The following is a 13,830-nucleotide window of genomic DNA, read 5'->3' on the forward strand; positions in this document are numbered from 1 at the left end:
TTGGTCATTATCATTTGCTGTTCGTTACACGGCTTTGACATGGGTGATATTTTTGTTTTGAGCTCTCGTGTTACATATTTGCAACTCCTACAAATAAATTCGATTGATATGCTTTATTACAAACTGCATTCTGGTGTTTCATTCTTTTCTAAAGGCATATATTTTTATTATGCCTATGATCGCTGTACCAAATGGATAACCTTGGATTCAATCTCTCTCTCTCTCTCTCTCTCTCTCTCTCTCTCTCTCTCTCTCTCTCTCTCTCTCTCTCTCTCTCTCTCTCTCTCTCTTGTTTTTGTTTTGTTTTTGTTTTTCTCATGATATTTGTCATGTTTGAAATATCATTTAAAATCCATATAAGTATTCAGTTTTTTGTGTTGCACAAAAATTAGATTTTTGCATACGTAATAGTGGTGCAATCTTCAAAATACATTGTCTTACGTATATTCCTGAAAACAGATAAGGGTTAATTATTTAATCAAACTGAACTTTTTGCGTTTGCTATTGAGCTATATGTAAAGCGATATTGACTTTGTGGTTTGTTGATTGGTATCTTTACTATTTTTCACTTTGATTTGTATGTTTGTATCGTGTTTATATGTATATGTATCTGCGTGAGTGCGTATATTTGTGTTTGTGTGTGCCTGTTTTTGTGCGTGTTCAATTTAAAGTTATAAACTCTTTCTGTTTTTGTATTTTCTTAGCCGTTCCCAAAGAGGAGGAAAAGAAACCAAGCTCAGAAATAGTGGAAGACGTGGTTGTCCAGACAGAAACCGAACACATTGTGGAGGAAACGACCACAGTGGATTTTGAAATTGACGTACAGGAGAGTGAGACGAGTAAGTCTGTTGTATCTTTCAACGTAATTAATTAGATATTAAAATTTATGTAGCGCATTTCCACAAATTTACCATGCTTAACTGACTCAACCCTAACACCGACTGTAGGAAATGAGATTAGCGGAAGAGTAGCGTCCCTTGATTGGACGTCACCGGCGGAAAAGTTATTAGAGAGAGAACGTCATGTTGGTTGTGCGCATGCGTCTCTAGTCCTCGCTTCCGGAGACACTTCACCGAAAGCGAGGGCGAGAGAGACGCATGCGCAAAACCATGTTGACGTTCTCTCTGTAAGGTGATGTCCAATCAAGGGATGCTACTCTTCCGCTAATCTCATTCCCTATATATGTAGTTTACCAGGGTTACTTTTACCCCATGCCTATTCGTTACATTTTTCTGAGACAAATTATAGGCGTAGTATCAAAGCTTATGTTATTTAGTTTTTGTATGTTAACGGTAGTTGAATAAAACTATCTATGCACATGCTCATTTTTAATACATTTGTTTTTCCAATTTTGAAAAGTAGCAAAATTCTCTAGGATTGAGTGAGTTAATGCACTTCAAAATGTTTCATTCATCCCCCCCCCTCCCAGGCAGACCAGATTGAGCTACATTTCCATTTCGTACCGTACCAGCCGCCTGTTATGCGTACTCCTTGCACTTGCACTCTCACGATAAAATTATACAAGGCAATATCCACTAAACGTGCTCAAAGCGCTTTACAAAGGGTCCCTAGCCAACAGCAACAATTAACATGTGGAACGAGACATGACGCCTGTGAGGCTATGTGGTCCGGTGGTATGACACTCGCTTTCGGATCGGAAGGTCCTGGGTTCGAGCCTCTCTCAGTGCATAGTTGAGTCCTTGGAGAAGGCTCTTTACTCACATTCTCTCACCGTACTCATGTGTAAAATGAGTTAACAGCGTTGTCAGTAAAAAAAAATTGTAATATCGCCGAACGGGTGTTATGTCCCGTCCTTCATGTTAAATGTTGCTGTTAGCCAGGGACCCCTTGTAATGCGATTTGAGCACGTTTAGTGGATATTGCACTCCAAAATATGTAGGTACTAGATACAGATTTATTAAAGATATTACTGTATTTTTTTCCTTGTGCAAGATTATTAAACCCCAATTTGCTCACGTGGACAACATGGGTGTTTCCTGTTGACATCAGACATTTTATTCGATGAATTATCCATAACATTCATTCGTGGAATGCCTGGGCGACGATACCCTATGATGCCGTGGCGTAAGGGCATCATTTTTTAAATTTTTTATTACTGTAAAATCCACTGTAATATATCATAATTTTTTTTAAATTTATTACTGTAATATATCTGTAAAATCCACTGTAATAAATCATAATTTTTTTTAAATTTATTACTGTAATATATCTGTAAAATCCACTGTAATAAATCATAGTTTTTAAAAACATTTATTACTGTAATATATCTGTAAAATCCACTGTAATATATCTATGTCTTTCCAGTCTCAGCAGAGATCATCATTCCCAAAGAAGAAGCTCCTGAGACTCAGGAGGTTGAGACTACAATCGTAACAGACACAGAAGCTCCCCGTTTCACTCAGACTCTCCAACGAGAAATGCTGGTGATGGAAGGAACGTCCATCTCACTGGTGTGTTTTGTCGTGGGAAAACCGACACCTACCATTTCCTGGTTCAAGGTAACCTATATTTTATTTCAATCTTCTTCTTCTTCTTCTTCTTCTTCTTCTTCTTCTTCTTCTTCTTCTTCTTCTTCTTCTTCTTCTTCTTCTTCTTTGTTCTTCTTCTTCTTCCCTTCTTCTTCTTCTTCTTCTTCTTCTTCTTCTTCTTCTTTGTTATCTTTTTTTTGCTTTTATTGGTATTTTTTTATGTTTGCATGTTTGTTTTTTCTGTTTTATTTTGTTGTTGTTGTTTGTTTGCTTTGTTTGAGGGGGGGGGGGGGCGTTTGTTCTGTTTGTTTTTGTTGGGTTTTTTTTTTGTTTTTTTGTTTTTGTGAGGAGGGAGGGGGGTTAAATCAAAGAGTGGTTTTTTTTTTTGTCTTACCAGCTAGTGTTCTTGGTTGAAATTAGTGTCGATTAAATGTTGTTTTTTTCTCTCAGGATTTTACACACCAAAAATAAAATCATTAATCTCAACATATCTATCTAGAGCTCACAATAAAACCTCAAAACTGATTTTGTTTTGGGTTTTTTTCTTTTCGATATCAGGAGGAAATTGACATAACCAGAAGTGAACGCTACACATCCACCTATGAACACGGAAAGTGTACACTTTCCATCACGAACGTCACATTCGAAGAAGAAGCGGAGTTCACTTGTAAAGCAACCAATGAATTTGGATCGGTCACTACCTTTGTGGATATTTTCGTTGAAAGTAAGTCTCTTGTTGCGTTTGACACACCTCCCCCCCCCCCCCATCCCCCACCCAGTCCTGCCACCCCGCGCCACCCATCGCTATGTATTTATTGTTTTGGAATATTAAGCTGCTAAAGACGTGGCCATAGGAAAACGATAATTATTGAATCAGGGTTGTCCAATATATTGCTAAGATAAAAAAAAGCATGAAACGTTTCATTCATAAAATAAAGAACTGAAAAATAATAATAATAATAATAATAATAATAATAATAATAATAATAATAATAATAATAATAATAATAATAATAATAATAATAATAATAATAGTAATAATAATAAATAAAAATAATAACAATAATAATAATAATAATAATAATAATAATAATAATAATAACAATAATAATAATAATAATAATAGTATAATAATAATAATAATAATAATAATAATAATAATAATAATAAAATGATAATAATGATGATGATAAAAATAATAATGATAATAATAATAATATTATTATTAATAATAATAATAATAATAATAATAATAATAATAATAATAATAATAATAATAATAATAATAATAATAATAATGCACACAATAAAGCGCCAACATTTCATGCAAATTAGCTCTAGGAACTTTACAATAACCGAACACAAATATGGGCTTGATTTAATATGGCTGTAATGGACAATATTTTACTTTTACATTGGTAAGAGAGAAATTTTTCTTACAGCTATGAGCCCATACTGATGGTGGGTTATCAGGCCTGTGAATAGGGACACGTCGTTGGTCAGTATTGTATGCGGGTATTCGATCTTGTGATATGACACGCACATTCAGATTGGAAGGTCCTGGGTTCGAGTCCCTCTCTGAGTGAGTGACTCATAGACGAGTCCTTGGAAAAGGCTCTTTACTCACATCATCTCATCGTACTCAGGTGTAAAATGAGTACCTGGCCGTTAACAGCGTTGTCTCTGACAGAGAAGAAAAATTGTAATATCGCCTAGTAGGCAGCTTGTCTCGTCCTACATGTTAACTGTTACTGTTGACCAGGGACCCCATAGTAAGTAAACCGCTTTGAGCATTTTAAGTGAATAATGCTCTATAAAGGTAAAAGGTAAAAAGAGTAAAGGTAGACCAAGAAAAACATATTTGAATAGTTTGAACAGCTGGGTGACAAAGAAAGAGAAGAGTTTTCTGAGGTTATCTGATCAAAGAGATGAATGGCGTATCATGATCACCGATGTCTGGCACAGACTTGGTACTTGAAGAAGAAGAAGAATGCTCTATATAGCCTACAGGGTGTCCCAAAAAATGTATACAAATTTTAAATGATTTTAACGTGGCATTTAATAAAATTTAATTATTTTATAAGTCTAAAAATATCTATAAGGAGCTACATTTTAAAACTAAATTTTAAACAATAATTGTATCTTATTAAAACCCACATTTACAATCATTGTTAAATGTGTATGCATTTTTGTATAAGAACTTTTATAAATATCTATTGCTCTATTTTAATTCGTGCTTCCTTACGAAGGAACATACTATTTCCTTCCCTATTGATGTTTTTGTATAGATATTCATCTTAACAACGCCACTACCTCATTATCTCATTCGTCTGTCTGTCGTGTTTAATTCATCCTGTTTTGTTGATAAAATTGAAACCCAAAACGTCCATTTTATCTGTTTTCGTATATTATTAAATTGAAGCTTACATTCAATTTCACATTGTTATTTATACATTTTTGGGACACCCTGTAGATGCTCGAGTAGAGTTTGATTGCTGAGATGTTCATGTTTTATATTGACATTTTACTTTGATGTATTTGCATGTGAACAGGACAAGAATCCGGCGCTGCCTCCGCCCGCAGACTTATTCGTGAAGAGTACTATCGAGTGGACATAGAGTTAGAGATACAATGGAGAAGGGGGACAACTCCAGCAACTCTAACTGTTGATTCAATACCTAACCAAGTTATTCCAAATACTAACCCAGACCAAAATGATGCCGATGATATGAATAATAACATTGTCCAATTATCATCTTTATCATCTTCAGCATCATCGTCATCATCATTATCATCACCACTATCATCAATTCCATCTTCTTCGTCTTCTTCTTCGACCTCCTCTCTTTCCAGTTCTTCCAACCAAAACATAGCACAAATCTCCGATGAGACATTTTTAAGAACCAGTTTTTTAAGGCATAACACGGGGTACCAGATTGTAAATTATAACACTACCAGCTCACAGGTTGTAGATTCCATAAACTACGACAGCGTTTTAACTCGTCCGCAAAGCCGTACGTTGAGAGAAGCAGACATTGAAACTACAGATTCAAACAAAATTTTAGATTCAAACAACAGCAGCAGCAGCAGCTGTCAAAGAGATGACGACCACGCATCGTTCCGATCAGCCTCTTAGTCAGTGACAGTGCAGAAATATAAATGTTGTATAGGTGCTTTTTGTTGATTAAAAACAATATTTTGTTGTTTTTGTTTATTTCTGTAAGGAACGTGGCAGTTCCAAGTGGCAACTAAATTGTAAATACACGTTTTCTTAACATAATTCCAAGATATTGGGATCAGTATTTTATTTGGGTTTCAAATATTTTAACACATGCACCAACGCACAAAAACAGACACACATACTACACAAAAAGCTTTCTGATACTTATCTAAATGACTCTATAAGCGCTTACAATATGGCCCAAAAACAAATAAATCAAATAGAACCCCTTAGTTTTCATATTTGAGTTGACCCTGCCTTACATTTGCAAAAACCTATTTATATCACCTATTTTGATATGTAGTTTGTGTGTTTAACTGTAGAGCAGTCGTTGGTTTTACGATTTGGAAATCTAAAATAGTACCTAACGCAGCTACTAAACTTTTGAAGTTTTAAATCCTTTCCTAATTTAATACTTTTATCTTTTTGAATATTTTTTTTTTATTTTTGTGTGCAAACAGCCCTCACAATTATTTAGCATAATGTGCTTTTAATACGATCCATCCACCGACAGAACCTTCATAGTCGTTGCCAGTACAACCTACCCTTAATATTACACATAATACTAACGTCCTATCTAAAGGATAGCAAGCAATTGCTATTGTCTTTTTCATGCTATTGAAATGGATGTGAAGGACTACTTTTATTTATTTTATGCTTATGTGGTCCATAAACCTACAGAACGTCATAGTCCTTCAAATAGGCATTTCATTTTAATTATACACAGTACATTTAATCAGACAGCAGAGAGTGCATTCTGTCTTAATTTCATCACTTTTATTATAAATCAACGACTGCTCATGTAAACAAAATCCAGACCTGCCACTCACTCGGATTTAACAGTATAATTCACGGATATTAGCGGGGGAGTCAAATTTGACTGAAATAGGATTTTTTTGGAACTAGATTCTGATTTTAGATCAATTTGACCAAATTGAGATTCACTACATCAATTCTAACGAATTTTCAAAAAAAGATAAGGCATATAAAGAAGGATGTAAATCATACAATTTTAGTCAAATCGGAATTTTAAAACCAAAATCAGACATATATTCTGCTAGTTTTAAGTGGCAGGTTGTGAATGTGTCAATCATATTCAAAGAAGACACGCCCCTTGTTGAATAGATACATATAATATAATATAAGGCTACCTGTAAGCTTAGCTTGTTATTGTGTCAATCATCATATTCGATGAAGACACGCCCCTTGTTGAATAGATACATATTATATAAGGCTACCTGTAAGCTTAGCTTGTTATTGTGTCAATCATCATATTCGATGAAGACACGCCCCTTGTTGAATAGAGACAAACTATACGTGGTTACCAGTAAGCTTAGTTTAAATTGTCTTTTGGTTTGAATGAAGCCATACAATTGTGATAATGTGAAAATGTGATAAAGCTGTTGTGAAACTCTGCTTGCTGATTTGGTTCTTGAATGTCTTTTCATTCAACTTATATCGACGATTATTTTGGTCATTCTAGCATGGATTGGTTTTATGCAAAAGATATTATTTCTTTGATGAATGATCTGATATAGTGCTTATTTTTAATTATTTGGGAGAAGGGATTGTTTGTTTGTTTGTTTGTTTGTTTTGGGCGAATTTTTTAATACGTTATAAAATATTTATTCTTCAAGAAATTTAGACTTCCAGGAAATTATGAAAAGGAAATGTGCAAAAATATTTCTTTTCATTTTCTAAATTCAAAGTATTCCTTGCGATTTTTAAAATTTAGTTTAAATGTTAGAACAGAATTTTGAAATTTCAGGAAATCAAAAGAAGAACCAACTCGGCAAAGCAGCAACCGTAATGATGTTGAATGATGCGTGAATAGAGTCAAAGGATGTATACCTTGTACGAATCAAGAGTAAATGTGGATTTTACAGTATGTTTTATTTTTAACGAGGCAAAATCGAAGTGTTGCAGTGTTTTATCCTGCTTACAAAGAGCTTGAGCTGCATTTAAAATCCGTGCATTCGTTTAAAACGAATATATTATATGTAATGATATTGTCCTTTTAACTTTAAATTTTTTTTTAAAATCTTTATCTTGATTTCACCACACACACAAAAAAAAAAACATTTGAATTTTAACGAATTCTGAGAGGTGATTAACGATAGTTGTGCAATATCATTATATATAACTCATTGCCTCTTGCCTAGTGTGATTTGTACATGTTTATTATGTGTAACTATAACTGCACCAATTTGAGATAAATAATCCAGTTTTTTTTAAAAATACTCTTTTACCTTATCATCCAAAAATCCCTTACAATAAACAACTGTCCTCTTAACATATTTTATATCATTATATAATCCTGAAAAAATGCAGTTATAGTTAAATTGAACCAATGTTAAAATATTAGTCGCATAGAGCTGTGCTTTTTGATTTAATTATTTTTGTTAACACACAAGGATGAGCAAACAACATAGTCATTGTTTTACGTAATTTCTTCTCGATTTAATTATGTTTAATTTGTTACACACATGACATTGCTGCTTCAGCTGTTGTTGTTGTTGTTGTTATTGTTATTGGTATATTATGTATCAATATACCTTCCCACTTTGTTGATGTTGGTTTATTTGACACGAAATAAATTGTTATCAGTCAACATTTTGGCCTTTTACTTATTCATTTTCTTCTTCTGTATTGGTTTTAGTCTTATCTATGCGTGAACTGCACAAATTCAAAATTTGAAGCAATAAATTTTTAAAAAGTAGAAATGTAAACAACACATTTTCAAATTAAATTACAACTCTCAACATTTGACAATACAACACAGCATGTACATACTTTGATACCTGTATACCCCCCTCCCCTCACCCTTCCAAACAGTCTTTTAACAATGCCTAATTATTTTATTTTCTGGATAATTCTGTGCGTGGTGTATATATAGTCTCTAGTATTCTCGAAAAGTGAAGACACTTGTTTGCTCATCCACCAACTATTTTGATGTTGTTTGTATCGACTAGTGTGTATTTTTATTCCAGTTTTATTTAATAAGACCCAGTGTGATTTCTATTTTTTAATCATGACTTACATAATTTACTTGTACACATAATATTTTTCGCTCATTCCATGGTTGTGACTTTGTACTAATAGCCTGCCAATTCTTAGATAGTGTCATTGCATTTTCGTTTTCATATTTTAATATTATATTAATTTGTTTTCACTAAGTAATGCTTGTTTTCTTTTATTTGTTTGTTTACTTTTCTTTTGTTTTTGTTTTTCCTTTTGTTGACTTTGAGTAAATATTTTGTCTAGATATAGCACTTATCACGCCAAAATATACATTTTGCCAAATATACCTCATTTCTTAGTTTAGTTTGTCTGTTTTTTTTTTTTCGTTTTTTTTAAATTTTTGTCTTGGGTTTGTTTGGGGGATTTTTTTTGGGGGGGGGGGGTTTGGGGGCGGGTTGTTTTGTTTTTTTTTGGGTTTTTTTGTTCTTTCTTTTCTTTTTTTTTTTTTTGGTTGTTTTGTTGTATTCTGTTGTTGTTGTTTTCCTTTTTTTTTTTTGGGGGGGGGGGATGGGGAGGGAGGTGTGTATTTTTTCTTGCTTTTTTTACATCTCATGTAGAACTTTTTTGTTGATAATTTTCTACGGAAATGTCACTCCAGATACAACTAATGATTATTAAATTTGTAAAAGCATTCATGCCTTCTTTGTTATTTTTTTAAAAAGGTCTTGGATTCTCACAGATTTTTTTTCTCTGTTCATTTAAATGATATTGACAACTATTTTTGTTGTTGTTACAATTGAATAGCTATTATCTTATATTTGTACCTGATATAAATCAGTATATTTTCCATCTGTAAGACTGTAAGTATAATAACTTTTATTTCAATTAGAATAATTTATTATTTTACTGTTTTGCATGTATATTTTACATACAGTTTTTGGTTTGGCCATGCAAAAAGTGATTCCACATATACTCTATTTTATTGTTTGTCTTTTTATGTTTTAATTATTTTTGTTTTTGTTTTGGGTTTTTTATCCTTTGTCATAACCCCATACTAATGACCATAATCTCCCCAGCATGTTTTCCCCACATTTACAATACAGGTCAGATGCTGCCCAGCCCCTGAATGCTTCGAATGTTTTTGGAATGACCACGTTTGACCCATCGTGATAAAAATGGTATCATGCGGGTGGGAATCTAATGCTTTAAAATATCTAATTTATACGATTGACCATTGAAGAGATTGATTTTTTTTTAATTACTCTTCAAAAAAAAAAAAAACAACTAGATTTTCTCCAAATTTTCTAACTGTGATTATATTGACTTTAACCGGACCTGCCTACTCCTACAAAAAATTCGTAAAATTACGAATTTTTGGCTCCAATTTCAGAATTTCATGAGCATCTCAAAGTCATTAAAACTTATTTAAAATTACCGTTGATTCCAGACTACATTATGTTAATTAAGGATTTCGAAATGTTGTTTATTCTCCGTGAAATTAAATTGTTAATCTCTATAAAGTTAACCAAGCCACTATAATGTTTATCTCCTAAAAACTACGAATTTTTGAATTTTTAAGTTGGCAGGTCTTCTTTAACTCTCTCCTTACCAGCCATTTTTAGAATTTCCCCCGAAAATTCTCTCCCACCCAACACAAAAATAGACTTTTCTTACTCAAACAAAAAAAGTAACAAGTGCATTCTATACAGAATGTTGTTCAGCAAAATGAGCTCTACAACACATTGTATAGTAATAATAGCTGTAATCAAAGCATTTCTTTAAATTTGGTGATGTACAAGAGAAATCATAATGAGAAAATTGTCGGTTGCATCGTAACGAATGTGACAATTTTCCAATGATTGGTAAGGAAAGGATTATACCCAATTACTTTTCTTCGTCTATTCAATTCCTACACATGATACCGGCCCAACACGAAGGATTACACGGTGTGTAGTTGAATGAGTTTGTGTTTGATTTATTATTTGAATGACAATTTTAGAAATGACCATGGGATTTTGAAAACTTGTGATCTGACCTTAGAGGACAAATGTTTTGGTTTGAATAGTTAAATAAATTGTGTACTGCAAGGAAATTTACGGGATTTAGTGAATTTACTGATGAGCTAGATGAAGAACCAAATATGGAAGTTTGCAAGAAAATATGATATATTCCTGAGGACCAGAAGGAAAATTGAATGAGATTAAAATAATGGCTGGATATTCGGCAATACACGCTGATAAATTGGTCATTGATTTCTTTTTCTTTTCTATTTTTTCTATCTTTTTATTATTAATTTTTTAAAAGTACTGAACCTTGAAAATTCATTTAACTCAGCTTTAGGCAAACTGGTAAGGATTATCTTTGATAAGAAACCAAAGTTACCTCCCCTGTCACCTTGAATTGACGTTATGGGTTTAGATACAAATTCACTAAAAAAAAAACCAAAAAACGCCACCCAGATACAATACCACCACACAAAACTATCTCTGTGTAATCTTAAACGTTTATAGTCTGATTAATACAATTTAGTGAGAACTAATCATAAAAGTGGCTGGCTGGCTTAAAACAATAACAAAGAGTTGAGTGACTTCAATTTCGTTCCTTCTACAGAAAAGAATAAGGCATTTAAAACGCTGGATATGTATGATCTGATCACCTGTATGATTTTTTTATTTACTTAGCCTGGCGTCTGGTCACGGTATTATATAAGATATTATAATTTCCACATAAAACGGTGTTATTTTAATTTTTGAAAGAAACATTTATTTGCTTTCGATCACTTGTAACATTTATCCCGTAGTCTTTTCTGTTTCTTTGATTACGTCACACAACTTACTTGGCTGTCTAATCAAATAAATTTACCATCAGTTAATTGTAAAGAATCTTGAATTTTAAAACCTTGATCCTGAAACTACTTTGACTTCAAACTTCCAAGTTTTTCATTGTCACCAAATATCATAATTAATTAAATTTTTTTTTTTGGTGGGGGATGTGTTTTTACAGAGTACGAGAGAATTCATATTATTATTGATTCATTTGATATTATTTGCATTGCATCTCCCCATGAAATGAATGCTTCGTCGTAGCTATTTCCCTGCATGATATCCCTCAGCTATGCCTCTATTACACATACAAAAATAAAGTAGGGAAATCTAAACGTGTAAAAAAAAAAAAAAAAAAAAGTAAAACAACATTACACTGCTTGCATACTATAATATTTTCCACAGACACGGTATCTCAAAGCGAATAAAACATACCTGCATATACAACATTCTGACACCAAGTCAAAAACATCGACTTTTTTATGATAGTAAAACATATAGACAAAACAAACAAAAAAATCTGAATATTACGACTGTTTTGGCCATAGCCACCCATGGACATGACGAATAGGAAATTCACCAGCCCTCAACGTTATGGGCCTTTTCTTAATATGAAACAGTAAGATTGTTGGTCCGCCGCCTTTCTAAACAAAAGCCCTGATACTGACCAAACAATTTCGTCACAAAGGAAGACGACGATCACCAAACGAAAGTTAAAAGTGATGTGTTGTTAGAAGTTCTCAAGGCTGGAAACACATGATTCCATTGGTTGAGTTACATGATTACAATTCACATTTAACTTTCACCCGTGATCGCCATCCTCTTTTATGGAGTTGGGTTGGGTTTGTTTGTTTGTTTTTTTTTTTTGTTGTTAGTATCAGTTTACGAAGGCTAAGGTTGGTCCCGATAGCTCAGTGGGTAGAGTGCTTATCTCAGAAGTGAGTGAATCGTCTTATCAACCGTATGCAGTAGTGAGCTCGGGTGTCTGACTTCTCTGTCCACCCACACACAGCAGTATTTACTACACCTCTTAGGCACAGATTATTGATTAATGTCCTATCCAAAGGGAAGCGAGAAATTGTACGCTACAGAAAAAGGGACCCACTCCAACTCCACGGTTTTGAAGTGCTCACTATTTATTTTAATCGTAAGAAGGGTTGATTGATTTATTTATAAAATGGCCTTCTGTGCAACATTGCTCAACGACTGAAGGACATGTTAATTGGGCTGAAATGAAGACAGGTACCGCCTGGCTAAGAAGCTCATAACAATGCGATCCGGAAGTATAACGGACCAACACACAAACTATGTGTAACCATGAACTTTTATAGTCTGGTTAATACAGTTTAGTGGGAAATACTCATAAACATGAATGGCAAAAAAACAATAACAAAGACCTGAGTGACGTCATCTTCGTTCTATCTATAGATAGTTCGAAGATGACGTCACTCAGGCCTTTGTTATTGTTTTTGCCATCCGCGTTTGTGAGTTGTTCTCACTAAACTGTATTAACCAGACTATAAAAGTTCATGGTTACACAGAGTTTGTGTGTTGGTCCGTTATACTTCCGAATGGCAATGTTGTGAACTCCTTGGCCAAGCGCGTTCTATCTATATAGGGAATGGAGTTAAAGTCATTCGGCTCTTTGTTATGGTTTTTAAACCACCAATGTGTAAGTGATTAGTTTCTACTTAAATATATCAACTAAGTTATAAACATTTAAAGTTACACACAGTTTTGTGTATTGGTAGGTTTCATGTGGGGGGTAAATGCTGTGAGTATGTTACCTAAACGGATGTGCACAATATGGAAGAGCAGATTATTTTGTTAGTGGCATATGCCTGGTTTAGCATGTTGTGGAATAAGCTATTAACGCGTCCTGTTTTTGCGAGCTTTTTTAAGTATTAATGCTATGCGATTAGCTAAAATACTAAAAACATCCTCCAGCCGGATATAGATAGTATGTGCTTGGCTAAGAAGCTCACAACATTGTCATCCGGAAATATAACGAACCAACACACGCGTAATCTTGAACGTTTATAGTCTGGGGAATACAGTTTAGTGAGAATTATTCATAAACGCGGATGGCCAAAAAAACAATAACAAAGACCTGAGTGACGTCAACTACATTCTATCTATAACTTACCAACACACAAAACTATGTGTAATCCTAAACGTTTATAGTCTGATACTGATACAATTTAGTGAGAACAAATCATTAAAATGGCTGGCTTAAAACAATAACAAAGAGCTGAGTTATGTCAATTTCGTTCTATCAAGGGCCCGGCACTAAGAATTGCGTTGTGGCATCATTTTTAGATTAGCAGTGCGCCCAGTG

At 33.5% G+C, this 13,830-nt stretch overlaps 1 protein-coding gene across 1 annotated transcript in view; it reads left to right on the forward strand.

Annotated features, from left to right (window-relative positions):
• LOC144958989 (uncharacterized) overlaps positions 1-13,830 on the forward strand; it is a 589,046-nt gene that overhangs the window by 218,141 nt on the left and 357,075 nt on the right. The window contains exons 97-99 of the mRNA XM_078891292.1: positions 705-839; positions 2,326-2,519; positions 3,048-3,213. Coding sequence (XP_078747418.1) covers positions 705-839; positions 2,326-2,519; positions 3,048-3,213 — 495 coding nt within the window. The remainder of the gene's footprint in view (positions 1-704; positions 840-2,325; positions 2,520-3,047; positions 3,214-13,830) is intronic.

Source organism: Berghia stephanieae, chromosome 13 (assembly GCF_034508935.2).
Source record: "Berghia stephanieae isolate SIO BIC M18660-M18661 chromosome 13, UCSD_Bste_1.3, whole genome shotgun sequence".
NCBI classification, from domain to species: domain Eukaryota; kingdom Metazoa; phylum Mollusca; class Gastropoda; order Nudibranchia; family Aeolidiidae; genus Berghia; species Berghia stephanieae.